General features: G+C 50.1%; 1 protein-coding gene across 1 annotated transcript in view; it reads left to right on the top strand.

Annotated features, from left to right (window-relative positions):
• Positions 1–16,761, top strand: part of DAB2IP (DAB2 interacting protein) — a 138,154-nt gene that overhangs the window by 92,583 nt on the left and 28,810 nt on the right. The window contains exons 4-6 of the mRNA XM_017745394.1: positions 5,840–5,993; positions 11,454–11,552; positions 13,693–14,247. Coding sequence (XP_017600883.1) covers positions 5,840–5,993; positions 11,454–11,552; positions 13,693–14,247 — 808 coding nt within the window. The remainder of the gene's footprint in view (positions 1–5,839; positions 5,994–11,453; positions 11,553–13,692; positions 14,248–16,761) is intronic.

Raw genomic sequence — 16,761 nt, 5'->3', positions numbered from 1 at the left:
CCACCCGGGGCGGGGCTCGGCAGCCGCGCTGTGGAGATGGGCCTTGCGGCTCCATTTCCGTGTGGTTGGACCAGGAGGACACATCCTGCCTCGCCTTCGCCGCCTTGTCCAGATTCCGCCTCCGGACTGATGTTACGCAAAATTTAGGTGATAGAAATCAAACCCTTTATCCCCACCCTGCTCCCCCCGTGGAAGATGGGAGCACCCCGGGAGTTCTCCCGTGAGTGCTGGCAGGGAGCAGGGGGGCTCTGGCTCGGTCCCTGCGTCCCGGTTTTGCTTCTGCTGCCATGGACGCGCCCCAGGTGTTTTTTGAGGCCCTACGGTCCCTGCTCGCTCCAAAGGCTGGTGCTGTGGGAATGACTTGTTCCTAGGGCTGTGCTGTGGCTCGGGCTCCAAATTAAGAGTGTTGGATCTGTCACTGCTGTTTGCATCAGATGTCCCCAGATCTGGTACTATTAAGGCTGGTTTAGGCTGATGTGATAAAAGGGGTTTTTTTAATGTAAGTGTTGATTTCTGTTAAAAGTGACATGTTAATGCCATTCTGCTTATGGGGAAGGAGCTCCTTGAAAACATTTTTGATGACTGAAGTTCAGGTATATTTCTGATCACCTTTTGCATCCTGCTTCTGATGCCCTTTCCTTGCTTTTGCAGTTCCTCTCCTCTTGCACGTCACAAATGCCATCGGTGTCCTTGCTGGTTGTCCTGTGCTGGGCTTGCAGGCTGCCCCTGACAAACTTTGCAGTGGCACATTATTAATACCCACACTCGGGTGAATGTCACAGGTTAAAATCATCCTTCAGGTTTGCTCTGGCAAAAACAACATTTGGAATCTGGTATAAGCTGACAGAGTCCTTTTGAATGTAATTAATCCTGCTGCCGGTTGAAACTGAGAACAGTCTAAAAACAAGGGCAGGCATTAATAAGTTTAATTACATGTCCTTTGTGTTGCTCAGGGAAGGTGTTACGTTAGTGAGGGCAACCTGTAATGCCGGGTTCCCATCGTGAGTGTGCTGAGCAGTGTTTCCCAGGCAGAGATCAGCAGCTGGACTTCAGGGAACGGCAGGAGAAAGTTCCGGGTAGCAGAACATGGAGAAGGGTTTGCTGCTGCGTGCTGAGACTTCATCCCCACGTCCTCTCCTACAGGAAAAAAAACATTCCTCATCTTCTGGAAGCCTGCGAGTTCTCTTGTGTGCTGGTGGTGGTGGTTATTCCCACAACATCGCTTTCGTATTTATTTGTTACATTGAAGCAGGATGAGGCACAGGGGAGGAAGGGATGAGAACTCCCAGCACTGGTCGCGAGGTCAGCGGGAAGTTGGTCCCCGGCGGGGGGGTCACTCAGGCGCTGCTGAAACCTGGGGAGAGCTGCTGTGGAGGAGAGTGGGAAGCAAATCAGAGCAGTCTGGGCTCTGCAGAGCGTGGTCCCAGAGCAAACCAGCAGCAGTGAGGCTCAGGAGGGACAGTGGCACAGGGCAGAGCTCCCAGATGGAGCTGGCAGAGGATGGTGGGTGATTTACTCCCATCTGCGACTGCTAAAATCCTTCTCCCATCTGATGTTGCAAATCAATTTACTGGAGTTGTGCACTTTGTACTCAGTCATAACAAACCCCTAATCCCCGGGCTGGAGACAGATTTAGATTCTGTCTATGCTGCATGTGGATCTGCCAGGCTGCTCGGCTGCGCTTGGGCGCGGAGGACCCCCTGCAGCGGGCGAGTGCTGGGGAGGGGGTCAGGGCTGCCCTAAAGAACCAGCTCACTGCTGGGCACAGAAAAGAACTGTCAGCCTCAAAAAGCTGCACACAGGGAATCTTTCCTGGCCAGGAGACGTGTCACAGAGTCAAACTTGTAATTTGGGAGATCAAATCCCTCTGACACTGGGGAAGCATGCACACTGCCAGCTCTGCAGCTGATGTCAATGGGACGTCTTAGGACCTGGACTTCCTTCAGAATTCCCCAGTCTGTTCAGAGCAGAATAGCAGGAGATTTAAGAAAGGCTCTTCATTTTTAACTCCCATGTTTCAGTGTTAGGTTTTGTGTCTGCTCCATCCCTATGCAGCCACCCACCAGGTTCCCTGTTTGTTTCTGTCTCTTGAGAAAAATCAGGAACGTTTGCATCATAAAACCACAGGAGCAGCAGCCAGGTGGTTTCAAGCAGGTGAGGCTCTGAAATGAGGACTGACAGAGTTGCCTGTTTGCAGCACTGTTTGCTGCCTCCATTGCTTAAAATCCAGCCCTGGAGTTGGGTGAGGAGAGGATGGATTGTCCCTCCATGCTTGTTTTTCCAAGTCTTTCCTACAGTGCATGTGGTCCTGGTTGGATTTGGTGATACTCGAGTGGCTGTGGAGGCAGAGGGGATACATCCCTTCACGTGGTAACGTTTTATGACTTTTATTATTTAGCACAACAATCCTCTCTCATTGCTCTTGGGCAGCAGAGCTCTTTCTTTAATAACCAGAGACTGGCTGCTGCTCCGCAGGACTTGCCAGGTCAGTGCCGGTAGCAGTAATGTTATTTCTCTTTAGAACTAATGTGGTCTTTTATGAGATTTTTTCCTCCCCCCTTCACTTCAACTGAACTTTAAGCAAGTAGAAAGGGATTAAAAAAAGGCCCTTGGCAAAAAGAACTAAATGTGCTGTTTGGAAAGAGGGTTCCCGCTGTGAGATGGCTCTGGGCAGCTGGCCGTTCCCAGCGTATTAAAACAAAGGTGTAGGATTGGAATTAGATCAGCTGATGTAAACCAGGACAGGACCTGGAATATGCAGTGAGTTATTGGAGCAAGAGATCAGATGGCCCCACAGGCAGCATCTTCAGAGTGATGGTGGGGGGATGAATGTGAACAGAGTACCTCTGTCATCTTGGAAGTGTGTGATAACCATCAGCAAATGGTGTTCCAGGTGCGTTTGGCTGTTCGGGATGGCTCATGGAACAGCACAGGTCTGCAGGGACTCAGGTGTCCCAGTCACTGTGGGTGCTGCTCTCAGGCTCAGGAAAGCAGCTTTGGCCTTTTCTTACTGCTGGTACAAGGGGAAGTCTGTGGGAGCAGCGATGGGGACTGGCAAACGTTTCTCAGTGAATGGGCTCCTGCCACAAATGCCGTGTCACCGAGGGACGCGAGTGCTCTCTGCCCTGGAACAGGGATTAAAGTGAAAGGACCTTGTGCCCTTTGGAGATGGGAGGGTGGAACAGAGATGGGACAGAGCCCTGGGAGAGGGCTCTGCTCGTCCTGCCCTGCCAGGGCTGCTGTGGCAGAGAGATCCTCATCCCTGCTGCTGAGATTTCCAACAGCTCTAATTAATGACATCTCCCCACTTAGCTCTTGATACACAGACAGATGCTGGGTTTTAGGGCTGGTTTGAGACCTGCAGCACTCGCCCTGCACAGAGCAGCATCTGGTGAGAAATGTGTCTGCTGCTGACCTGGGCTGGGTCCAAGCGGGCGCTCAGGAGTGAGAGATGTCGTGGGAGCAGGTCCTGCTGAGGCAAGGACCTGACAAATAACCTCCCTAAAAGAGTCCTGTTCATTTTAGGATTCCCAGAGGCATTCAGCAGAGCATGGAGGGATAGAAATACACATTTGCTGAATCTGGTGAGAGTGTAATATGTCCTGAGAAACTCCCCCTTGGTAATTCTTCGTATTGCACATCTGCACTCCCACCCGTGGCCATCCAGCTGCAGTAGTTTTAAATGAAAAATAGATTTGTTTTGTTTTAATTTTTAGAAAAATTCTTAGGCCAGCATGAAGCGATGCAGCTCAGTAATGTACTGAGTTGTGGGTTTATTTTATCAGTATTTATATTTGTCTACACAAGAATGCAAGTCTCAGATTGGTTATTTACCTTTTCTAATTTCATCTGTAAAATGTGGGCATAAGAGTTACCATAAATGCCTCGATTCTGGGCTTGCCTGGGCTGGGTGAGCAGTCTGTATTGTCAGTTCTTGAGCTGCTGGATATTAGTTCTGCACTCAGCATCCAGAGGTAACTTGATCTGTCTGCCTGTATTAGAGTTAATTTACAGTATCATTCAGAGGAGAAGGATAGGGACCCTTTTCTGTGAAAATAGTGTAAAATTGCCACAAAGTACTGGGAAATGACTGTGCTGGGTTCCTAAAGATCAATTTACTCACCACAGAGATGTGGGGTGAGTGGGCAGTTGAGAGGATGGCTAATGGCATGGAGAGCCTTTGCTGGGAACCCGGGGCTCCTGATCCAGCACAGGGCTGTGCCAACCCCAACAGGGTTTTCAGCACCTGAGGGCTGGGGGTTGTCCCCTCAGAAACCCTGTGCTGGTGGCTGTTCTGCAGATGTTTTACTGATGTCACCACAGCTGGTCCTGGCTGGCGCCCCAGTAGGTGCAGGGAAGTGTCCCAGAGCCCTCCCCAGCGTGTCCCCAGGCTGGGTGGCCCTGGTGAGGAGGGGTGGCCCTGGCACTCAGAGCTGTGCGCGGAGCAGCTCAGGCAGGCACCCAGCCACAGGTGGTTCCGTTATCATCTGGGGCTTCATCCATGGCCTGAATCTTAGTGGCAAATCTAGAGAAGCACCTGTCTATCTGCTGCTGCTGTTTGTCTGAGAATCTCCTTGGGCTGTTTTCTGGATCCAGCCTGGCATGTGATTCACTGGAAGTGATGAATTTTGCATGCACTGTTGACATTTCTCTCTGTTTTGGTCAGCTTTATTCTGGAGAACAACAAAACTCGACGCACACATCAGAGCAAGCTGGGAGTATACTGGGAGCATTGTTGTTTGGCTCATGAAAGACCATGCTGAGAATATGACAAACCCCCTTATTGCTGTCCTTCCATGCCTTTGGAGAAGGCGTCACACTCCCTTTGTGGACAGGGACCCTTGGTCTCTTTGGGAGCCCCCAAAGTGCTTGCCAGAGGTTTTAAAGGTCAGAGTTACCGGGATCAGAGCTCTGGCGTAGGAACATCTGACATGGTGCAGGCTATAGAGAAGGCAGCTGCTCCCTTTGCTCTCAAGTTATTTTTTCCCTTGCCACTTTATGGGTTTGCTGTGTTTTCCCTGGGAGTACTTAACTATCTTTCTTTTTTTTTTTTTTTCACCCCTTGAGCTCTCTGGTTTTGCTTTAAGAGTTACAGCACCATTGATTGTATTGGCTGTCTCAAAAATGGTGCTCTGCTCGCTGTCTGTGGGCTCCCCGCTGCTAAATGCTGCCAGTGGGACTCCAGAGCATTTAGATCAATCAATAGGGCTATCACAGCCTTATTTTCCACACTGTCCCCATCCCAGGGATACGTGTGACAATCAGAGAGAGCATACGAGCCCAAGGGTTGTTGGTGACAGAGTGTGAATCTACACAGGGGTGTTTCGGTGAGGTTCTGGCACCATCAGAGCTCAGCACCAGGTGCTGCAGACCTGGTGGTGCTGATGAGGCAGCAGTGGGTGCTGGGGCCAGCTTGGCTGCAATGCACCCACCCTGCAACACCCCACACCTGGGAAGTCTCGTTTAGGAACACCCCACACCTGGGAAGTCTCGTTTAGGAACACACCACACCTGGGAAGTCTCCCTCAGCACATGTGGTGGCCATTTAGAGTTTGATTCAGTTGTTCAGAGACCCACAGTGTGCAAACCTCTAAATAATTGACTCTTGACTGCATTGGAGTTGGGAAAAAATGTTTTATTGCTCATAGTGACTGTCATGGAACCTTTAGAGTAAAAATTACAAATGGGATAGTGTAGCAGACCCTGTTTTTCAGGGCCCTTAGTTATTTCATGACAAAACATTCCTGGGAATATTGGGCAGTTGTTGCTAACGGATGTTGCTAACAAATTTCTCTGGGAAGGAGAGCATCCACTGACACAGTTAACATTTTTCCTCCAGATCCCATCTAATGCCGAGGCTGAAAGAATCGCGCTCCCACGAGTCCTTGCTCAGTCCCAGTAGTGCTGTTGAGGCTCTGGATCTCAGTATGGAGGAGGAAGTGGTCATCAAGCCAGTCCACAGTAGCATCCTGGGCCAAGACTACTGCTTTGAGGTAAGGAGCTGTGCGGGGCTGTTCCTGCTGTGCTGTGGGGCCGGCTGGGGAGCCAGGTGTGGGCTGGCATCTGGAGTCTGGCTGTTACCAAACATTGCTGCTCAGAATTGCTACACAGAGACCATTTCATAGGCAGAAAATTGCTCCCATCTTTCCAAGGAGGATCATATCCACACAATCAGAGCAATGAGCTCCTTGTAAGCGCTGTCGCAGCAGAGCTGCTGGCACAGGTGCTGCACTGCTTAGGGCTGGGTATCAGCAGAGCATAAATTTGTTTATGCTCCTACAGTTTATGTTCATAGAGATATTGGAAAGTGCTAATCCCTACTCAGTGTTCCCAAAGACATACATGTGGTCACAGAGCCAGCCTGCTGCTGTCAGTGGGAGTGTGGAGGACTTTGTCTAGAAAACTGAAGCTTCCCTTGTTTGGGTAAATAGAAAAATCTGTGAGTATTTGAGATTACTTTGACATCTGTTATGGCATGTGGTAAGGTCTGTGCTAGCAGGAGGGAGTAGGACATGCACAACCCAGGCTGTAGCTGGATAATTCAATGCAGTATATCTTGGGAATCATTTGTCCTGAATTGTGGATGGCAAAGTGTTATTGCTTGTGGCAGTGGCTAGGTACAGAACTGGGAAATGGTTTTCTTACTGTAATAAGGTGGTGAATGTTTGTGTTTCTGTGAAGAGAAGGTAACACCTGCTTGTGCTTGGACACAGAGAAGTGGGTAAATGGCGTATCCATGCTTGGATTGTGCTGTAGGAGCGACAGGGCTGCAGGCTGCCCTTGGATGGGCAGGGCTGGATGAGAACACATGTCAGTGTTCAAGAGCAGTCAGACTGGAAAGATGAAGATATTTTTCTTTACTGAAATTAGCACATTTTGAAGTAAATGAGTTAAAAGATCCATTTCTTAAAATATAAGCAGGTAACATGAAAACAGCCTTACAAAGAAATAGCCCCGAACATAAACTCTCTAGTGGGCTGAGATATAAATTTTGCAGTGCTGTTCATTCTTTGTGGAATTGAGCAAGTGCAATGGGTCAGGAGGGGAACAGTCCTGTAAATTATGTGTCCTCTATTACATTCCACTCAAGAAAGATAAAATGAAGCTAGATGGAAAATAGATGTGACATCCATAATATAAGAGTTGTTTACCAATTCTGTTCAGCCCACAAGAGGAGAGGGAGGGATATGAACAGAACTTGTAGAAAGCTGAGTGAGAGGGAAATTACACAAGTCATGCACTTGGAAGGAGGAAGAAAATTTTGGGGTTAAGTGAGAAGTCACACTGTAAAAAAAGAACGTGTTAATTGCTGTTCTGCAAACCCTGCAGAGGAGAGGAAGAATTCCAGGAAACAACAGGGACATTGGTTTGTCACTGGTGGCTGCTCACCAGCAAGCTCCAGTGGGAGGGACCGAGGTGAGAGCTAAGTGGCACTTTGTGTCAATGCCTTGGTCTCGTGTCTCCTGAGAGCCTCTTCCAAGCTGGGAGTGAGGTCAGCACTGGAATGAGTTTGCAGATCTCCGGGGATCCCTGGTGGGGGCCAGGCAGTGACTACAGCCCACAGCACTCAGGTACCAGTGATGGACACAAAGGAGCTCAGCAGATGTCCTGGAAAAGCAGCCCTGACCAAGAAATGCCAAGTGAGAAGGCCCTGCCAGGATCACAGGGATGAGGGGAACCCAGGTGTTTTCTGTGCAGTGGATTGGGAAGGTGCTGCAGTTGGTGGTGGTGCCTCATCCCTGCCCGTTGTTGCTGTTGTGGACCTGCTCCCTGGGGAGATCTGTTGGGAACAGGCAGGGCTGCTGCCTCCAGCTGAGAAGCAAAGCTGTTGCTGGGCAGTGCCAGCCTTGCACAATCCTTCACCACCTTCTCCCAGAGGTGGGGTGGCCGGGCAGGGACAGTGCCTCGGGAGCTGTTCCCATCCCCAGCTGGCTGGTGGCCATCAGGGCTCACCTGACGCAGCTCCTCCCCTGCCAGAGCTGCCTCGTGGCCCGGGGAACAGGCCAGGAAGATCTGACACGGCTGCAGATGGAGGAGAGCGGGTTTGGAGAGGAGCTGGCAGCGCACCCAGACGGAGACAAAAGCGAGAGGTGCCAAAGCCATCTGCAGTGGAAAACAACCAAGTGGCTCGTTGGGAGGCAGCTGGTGGATGAAGGTGCAGGGAATTGTTCCTCCCTTTTATCTCCACCACCCTGCATTAAGACGTGCTCGGCCCTGCTCCCCTCAGCTCTGCCAGGGAGCACGGTCAGCACCAGGGCAGGGCTTTTCCACAGGCTGCATTTGGCTTTTTCTGCTTACCAAGTTTTGTGAAACTTGCTTTTTTCTCACTTGCTGAGTACTTGGCAGTCAGTATTTGCTTGTTTCCTTCACTGATTTTTTTTTTTTTTTTTTAAATTACTCAGCATCATCTTCTTTCTCCTTGTAAGACTCCTCCGTCAGCAAATCATCCCGTGCCACTGCACATGCTGCGTGTGCTAAATATACAGTGGGCATCTCAGCCAGCGCCAGAGGCTCAGAGCCCAGGCTCCCAGAGCCTGTTCCTGGCCCTGCTCTTTGGGGGGTCCTGGGCCAGGCAGGGCCATTAGGGCTGAGGGGCTCTCTTAGGTCTTGGCAGACCAAAGCCTTGTCCTGTTGCACAGCTCATGCCTTAGCTGTCCCAGGACACAGCTGGGGGAAAGACAAACTGTGGTTGCTCCAATACAGCTGAGCCTGTTGCCTCATCCTGGCCTTGCCTCAGCAAGGGAGAATTTAGTGGAGCTAAATTTAGCAGCACTAAATTTGATCCAGCTGTGTAAACGTTGGCCATTGCTCGCGTGGCCCTTCGAATGCCTGGAGCTGCTGCGGGGCCGGGGGTGCAGCTGAGCCCTGACTGGGCCTTGGAAAATCCTCTGGACACTGAGTGAAGCACCTCCAGTAGCTCAGTTATCATCCCCTGTTACTCCATGCATGTCCCTCCAGGTGAAGCCTGTAGCCTGTACCTTAAGAGTGTCTTAAAAAGACAAGATTTTATCTGACTAAAGAGATCACCCATCCAAGGACTGGGGATAATGAATAAGTAACATTTCAGAAATTAATGAGTTTTATTAATTGAGTTTATCCTGTACATTAACAGTATTCCAGCATATCCAAAATCTTGATGAGACCAGAATACTCTCTTTATAAAGATAATTAATATCTCATAAAGATCATTAATGCCATATGATATTTAAGTCAGAACTCAAAGCTGGGATGTGATTGCAGATCTGGGGAAAATTACATTTTTGGTCACACATGGTAGATGTGACCTTCAGCTCCCATCAGACCAAGACACACTTCATATCTGGCACACGATTTCCCCCTTCTCTCACTTCAGGATGACAGTTACAGGTTTTTTAGGTTTTGAAAGATTAATTAATTTATAATTGGTTTAAAATTGAATGATGAATTTGGCCATGATAATTCACGTGTTTACTTAAGTGTGGCAAGAAAATACATTGGATATCCAACCTAACAGATAGCTGGTGAAAAACTGACACTGACTGAACAGATTCAGAAGAACAGCTGAATTACATGGTTACTTATTTGGACATGAGCCTCTCTGCAGTTGTGGGATCCATGTGTGTCACCAAGGAGAACTCATCTTTAAGAGATCATCTTGCAACAGCAACCAAAGAAATCTTAATTCTCCTTTATGGAGGAGCTTCCAAGTTTCCTTCTCTAGATCCGAGAACATTTTCAAATGCGGTTGTACACCAAACTCCATCAAAACCAAAGAGCTAAACAAAAAGCTGGGTGAGAAATGGCCAGTGGACTACTGGTGTAGTTTACTGAAAGGTGGATTGTGGTGGGAGATTTTGAAGAAGCTGGAAATACTCCGGCGAAAGGATGCTGGAAAGATTGCACTGCTGTGCCTGCTAGTACAGAGTCTGTTCCTGGAACTCCAGGAGAGCTTGTGCTCAGCAGAATGTATTTTACAGGCAGCGTATAGAAGTGTGCAAGGACAGGGAGAGTGTCTGTCTGAAGGGGAAAGCCTCTGGAATATCAAGGGTTGGAAGATTCTTTGCGTTTTTATATAAAGACAGAACAGGCCTCTTCTCATTCTGCCCTGGTCTATGTTCAAAGGAAGGGATGTGTTCAACTTATCACTGAGGTTCGCTAATGACAAATCTTAGCGAGTGCCAGCTCTTCTGTAAGAACAGGTTGGGCTTCTGGGAGATACATGAAATTAAAGGAGATTGTGTCTCCCAGAAGCTGATAACCCAGTGCACAGTGTGTAAACACAAACACTGGGAGATGATAAAGCACTCACAAATAACTCTGCAGGTTGAGACTGGCGGAAATGAAGCTCAGAGGGGAGTTATTTAAAGTACCAGGTCCATTCAGCCTCCCAGCAGAGCTGTACAGGGAGAATATTGCTGGACAAAAGCAAATGCAAAGGGCAGAGAGCTGGAGCCACATTCCTGGTGGTCAGGACTAGCAGGTGTGGAGGGGAGGGCAGCTTGGGGAGTATCTGTGTGTGAGGAGAAGGTGCAGGGAGCTATTGGCTTTGATGCCAAGGAAGTTTGGCATGGGGGCATAGGAAGAAAATTTGGTGCCTGTCATTCTGGGCTGCCAGGCAGTGGTGCTTCCATGGGCTCAGCAGGGCTGAGTTTCCTTGGGATAGCAGGAAGGCGATGAGGAATAAGAGAGGCACTTGCACGTCTAAAAATGTCCCTGCTGTGAGTGTGCTTTTTAAACCCTGGCTATGAACTCCCAATGGCCAAAGTCACACACACGCTGCAGAAAATCCCTTGGGATGATCCTGGAAGCATGAGAGGTGAGAGGAGGGCTCAGCAGCACTTCCCAGCCGTGCCCAGGTTGGGAAGCCCCCCTGGTTCTCCCCAGCTGGGGATGGCTGCTGTGAGCTGGGAGTGCCCCTGGCTGGGCCATGAGCTGCTATGAGCTGTACCATGGCCAGGACTGGGGTGTACAGACCTGTCCCCATGTTCTTCACAGCAAGGGCTCCAGAAGCAGCAGGACACAAAGGGGGAAGGTGGGAAGCCTTTCTGAGCCTGATGTTCTGCTGGAAACAAGGAATGGGTTGTTACTGTCACAGGCTTTGGGCTGAGCCTGGAGGAATGCCAAGTAACCACTCAGAGTTCCAATTTATCTTTAGTTCATCTAAGGATTTGCACTCTCTCAGTTGTGGAACTTGGTGGTTTAAAGCATCACATGCATGGGGCCCATTATCTAGTGTTTTCTGGTGTGGAAGAGAAGAAGTAATTGGAATTTGCTTCTATGATTATTTCTGTGACATACAGAGTTGTCCTGTTTTTCTGCCAGCCTTAGGGGCTGTTGCTTCATGCTTGGGTAAAGCTGTTTACTTTAAAAAAAAAAAATAAAATCCACTAGCATCTTCCCTAAGTCCCCCTCTCCCCCCAGACCACACTCTGCAGTGTGCTGGTCAAGACATAATCCTGTTCCTTTCCCTGTAGGTGACAACTTCATCAGGAAGTAAGTGCTTCTCGTGTCGTTCGGCAGCAGAGCGAGATAAATGGATGGAGAACCTGCGGCGTGCCGTGCACCCCAACAAGGTAGTGGCTGTGAGGAATTGCCTCTGCTCTAGTTCAGTTCCTCGTTATTACATTTTATATCCCAGTGCATGGGAGCAGCAGGGGACGTATTGTCATTGGAGTGAGTAAGTGGCACTCTGGGTCAGCCTTTTTCCATACTGCTTTCTTCCACAATTATATTTACAGACAAGCGCCAATTATTCCTTCCCCTCTTTTCTCAGCACATGCTGCTTCAGCTCTTGCTAAGAATTGGTCAGACCTGAAGAATCTTCAGTGTTGCTGTTACTGATGGTATTTGCCACTTCCATAGGACTTTCACCTCCCAAAAGCCATGGGACAGATGTCAGGTAGCTGCCAGCAAAGTCACAAGACTGAATAGTCTGAAGAGTTCACGTGTCGGCTCCTGACACAGAGTCTGCTCTAGTGATGCAGGAGCTCAGATGTCCATTTTCCAGAGGCAGCAGTGGAATGTAGCTTTCCCTTCTCCAGCCAGCTGAGGTGCAAAATCATCTCCTGGGATTAACAGGAACAACTCCTTCTCTTCACTAGAACACAGGGATGCCCAATATGCATTTTTATGGCCCACTAAGACTAAGTACATCCTAAAATAAATGTACAGCTGCTTCTTCCCTGCTGGCTGCAAAGATTGGTCAGGATTAATGCAGGATTCCACAGCTGATGGGCTCAACCAAGTCTTTTTCTGCTGGTCAGACAAGACACAAATGATGGGATCCTGTGAACTCCTCCTGGCTGTGCACACAAATTCAGTCCAGGCCTGGTGGGCTCTAAAGGGGCCCTCAGTCTCAGAATTTGTTGTTCCCAGCACAGTGCCAAATGTCAGGGTGAAGGATTTCCTTCAATATCAGGGTGTGAGCAGCGGAGGGGAGAGGTGGCCTTCTGCCTCTGGCAGCGTGTTCCTCTAGTGTAGTTCAGTGGCTCCAGTGCTTTCCAAGGGCTTTTCCTGGTAGTCCTGACATGAGAGAGCTGTGTAAGGTTTGTGTGGTCACACTTAGCGTGAGAGAACTCCGGGGAATGAGAGTTGGGGCTGGGCATTTCACGATGCCTTCAAGGTGCAGCGGTGAGTGGAAATCCATTTGGAAGTGTTTCCATCATCTCAAAACCTGCAGTAACTGATGGCTGACTTTCCATCTTTGTTTGAGTTCATAGACAATAAACTCACAGTATCTGACTTGGTATTTCTGTCAGGAATTCAGTGTTCTTGTGCAGTTCCTGTGTGTACTTCCTGAACCTACAGTACCCCATTGTGGACTTCCAGCAGAAATATTCCTGTCCAGACTCCTGGGCTGAGCAGAGTAAGCCGTGGCTGCTGTTTCAGTGAGGGGTTTCCAAACAAAACAGGTTTTGCAGAATCCCAGCAGTGGTGCAGCTGCCAGTGCTTTATCTTTGGAGCCACTCCTGCAGCAAATGCCCCTGGATGTTCTTCCAGGATGAGGTCAGCATCACGAGGGAGTTCTGAAAGATCCACAGTATTCTTGGCTCTGTTATTGTTTAAAAAATATCCAAGGCAGATTTGTCTCTCTGAATTGTCATCATTCTCCCATGGGACTCTCTCCCTCATGATTCCTCTCAGTGTTTAACTTGGGTGCTCTGGACTTCTGCCCTAAAATAGGGTGAGGTTTTACAGTTATTTCCCTGCCATAGGTGGTGGCATTCCCATGTGGATGAGGTGATCCCTGGGTGTGTGTTCAGGTCCCTCTGTGTTGCTGTGTTACAGTAAATATGAACTCAGTGCTGCTGTAGAGCAGCTCTACTGGAAAAGGAGGAGGCTATGAGATATCTGTAACAGCTTCTGCTTTGTGGGAACCATTCAGGACCAGTGAGGTTCTTTCAGATTCTTCGGAGACCCTCTTGGCAGGGAATGGGAAATGGTGCATTTATGATTTGGAGGGGTTTTATCTCCCTTGTTCCTTATATTAATTGGCACCAACAGACATGGAGAGCACGATGATATTTTGGAAAATTAACATAAGTAGTGTTATTATGCAAATTCTTGAGAGCCAGTATTTCCTTAAAATAAAGTGTAATTAAGCCTCTGCTCATTTAGCACATCCGAAATAATTAATTCATATCTCCCATTTTGTTGTGCTTGGCTTTGTGGGGGTTTTTTATTGACCTTTTTTTCTTTGCATCTTTTTTTCAGGACAACAGCAGAAGGGTAGAGAATATGTTAAAGTTATGGATTATCGAAGCCAAGGACTTGCCAGCTAAGAAAAAGTACTTGTGTGAATTATGCCTGGATGACGTTCTTTATGCACGAACTACCTGTAAATTGAAAACTGATAATGTCTTTTGGGGGGAGCACTTTGAATTTAATAACCTCCCATCACTCAAAAACATTACTGTGCACTTATACAAAGAGACTGACAAGAAGAAGAAGAAGGACAAGACCAACTTCATCGGGCAGGTGAACATCCCCGTGAGCTCGGTGACGGGCCGGCAGTTCGTGGAGAAATGGTACCCAGTGGTGAGCCCCAACCCCAGCAAGGGCAAGTCCCCAGGGCCCATGATCCGCATCAAGTCCCGCTACCAGAGCATGAGCATCCTTCCCATGGAGATGTACAAGGAGTTTGCTGAGTACATCACCAACAATTACATGGTGCTGTGCTCGGTGCTGGAGCCCTCGCTGAGCGTGAAGAACAAGGAGGAGATGGCGTCAGCGCTGGTGCACATCCTGCAGAGCACGGGCAAGGCGAAGGTAGGACCCTCTGCCATCAGTAGTGTCCCACCAGACACTATTGGAAGCAGACTCTGGGGCTGGGTTGGGAAAACTCCTCATCCGTTGGGCCATCATTAATGTGCTTTGTTTTTCTTTGATTGCAAACAAGTTGGTAGCACACACAGCACAAGTTGCTTAATTAGCAGAGAGGTTGGTGGGACCACGAGACCACTTTCCTTCACTTTTCTCCTTCTGGAGGCTCAGGGGTCAGGCTCTCTCTGTACTATAAACAGGCACAGTTGTGAAAGTAAGCAAGAAGGCAGTTTTCCAGGATGGAATGTAAGCAGTGCTGGCCTGAGCTGAGCAGCCTGTGTGTGCTGGGTATTCCTGGGGAACCCAGCAGGATCTGTGCTCTGCTCCCTCTGCACTGAGTGCCCTGCACAGTGGGAGCTGAATGGGAGCAAGCAGCCTCTCCAGAATTCCAGAGCAAAGTGTCTGCAGGCACACATGTCTCTGGATCAGCTCTTGGTCTTCAGGGTCTGTCCTACTGCTTTTGGAAGGGGGTCTAGGGGAGCTCCCATGGCAGTGCTCATTGGAGGTTGATGCCACTGACTTGCACATGGTGGAAGTTCAGCCTTTGTGGACCACTTTGAGCCTCCTTCCTGGTTCGGAATCCCCTGCCAGGTCTGGGGAAGAAGGAGGCCAGGAGGAGGCAGAGTGGGAGTTACTTCAGGTTGTGATCCGTGAGGGAGCAGGCAGGGTGGGCAGAGCTGGAATGCCCTTCCTTGCTGAGGTCCCCAGCACAGAGGGCAGGGAGTGACCCCCGCTGCAGAGCATCCTCCATGCCTGGTGGCCTGGCACAGCCACGGCAGGCAGTGCCTGCGGCAGGGCTGCAGGAGTTAAAGCATCACTGTTTTTCTCTGTTACCATCTTCCTGCACTCTGCAGGGGAGAACTGGGGAAGGGCAAGATGTCCAAAGCTTTTGCAGTGCTGAGGAGACATGAGCTCCTCACCTGAGGGGGAATCACAGGGCTCTGCTTCTTTGGCAGCTGCCGCTGCTGCCGGGGCCCATGGCTGGGCTCGTGGATTAGGTTTAGTTACCATCTGTCAGACAGAGAAGTGGCTTGGCCTCCTGATCTAGTTCAAGGCAGGCAAAGCTCACTGAGAGAGGATTGGGAGCCGGGGGGCCTGCTGTTGTAGCAGCAGAGAAAACAGCTCCGTTAAGGCCTCCTGATCCCAGGAGCGCGGGGAAGGACCATGGTCCTACGTGGAGTAACGCTGTGGGTTCCACAAGGAGCTGTGGCTGGTGTCTCTCCTCAATCCTTGTGCCAGGGCTCCAGAGCTGTCAGCATGTGGTTCCTGGGCACAGCCCTTCCTTGTGCTGGCACCAGGGGCTCTGCTGCCCCTTGCTGAGGCTCCAGCAGCTCTAATGCCAGGGCTTTGTGGGAGTAACATTGCCATGAAAGACCCTGTCCATGGCTTACACAGTTCTGGTGCATAAGGCTTCAAGTGTCATCCCAGTCTTAATCACCACAGCTCATGTGTGGGCATGGCTGAGAGTGGCTGTCACTGCCCCAGCCTTTTTCCTCTGCCTCTCAGTACTGGAGAGGCTCCAGAGAGAGCAAGTGTGTTTCCAGACATGTGTCTGCATCAGTGCTTGAGATCCCAGAGGTTCTACACAGGGGACACAGCAAACAGTAAACAGACTTGATGACTTTTCCCCTAAAATGGAGCTTCTGCTTTCCCTGCCTGTCATCTGCCATCAGCATTAGCACAGGGTTTGGGGAGCTGTCAGAGCAACCGGAGTTACTGAAGCATGGGAACCAGGTGGTGCATCCTGGACTGGACAAGCAGGGAGAGAGAAAAGCAGCACTAAGGTAGAAAAATAATGAATGAGAGAAGAAAGCACCCTCTCAGCCCTGCTTGGGGGATGTGGGTGCACCCCACTGCCCCTCAGGAGAGCTCCCCGTGGCTGCCCCACCACCCTGACCCTGGGCACCGAGTGCGGGGACAGCAGGGCAGGGACCCCCTTCTCCAGGTCTCTGTCCTCTCATGATTCACAGAAGCTTGCCCGGGCTAGAGGTGGGTTCCTCATCCTTGTGCATCACCGGTGAGCCCTCCCAGTGAGCCCTTCAGAGCCCCCCCCCGCCCTGCAGACGTGGCCATCGGCAGCCACTGATTGAATCTGCTGATAAAGGGGGTTTTGTGGCTCTTGGCCGCTGTAGCTGAGCTAAAGCAGCAATTATGGTCGGACTGTGAAACAAGTGTCCAGTAGATTATCTGCAAAGACTCGTTAGCAGCTAATTGCTGTTGTGCTGTTTCGGGCCCTGTTTTCCTGCAGCGATTTGCTGTAAATAAGGAGTAATCCCTTAAATGAGGCCACGATCGGTCCGTGTGTCTGCCCGGAGCTCCAGGGCAGGAGAGATGCCACAGGGGAGGTGTGATGGTGCCACGTGGCAGACACAGCCAGGTCCCGGCCACCAGTGTGTGTCCCTGTGCAGCCCCGCCGGTGGATGCAGGGCCATCCTTACCCCCAGACACCCCACACCCAGC

This window comes from Corvus brachyrhynchos, unplaced genomic scaffold (assembly GCF_000691975.1).
Source record: "Corvus brachyrhynchos isolate BGI_N302 unplaced genomic scaffold, ASM69197v1 scaffold59, whole genome shotgun sequence".
Classification (NCBI taxonomy): Eukaryota; Metazoa; Chordata; class Aves; order Passeriformes; family Corvidae; genus Corvus; species Corvus brachyrhynchos.
Note: the sequence above shows the minus strand (reverse complement) of the source record. Positions and strands in the feature narration are given on the sequence as shown.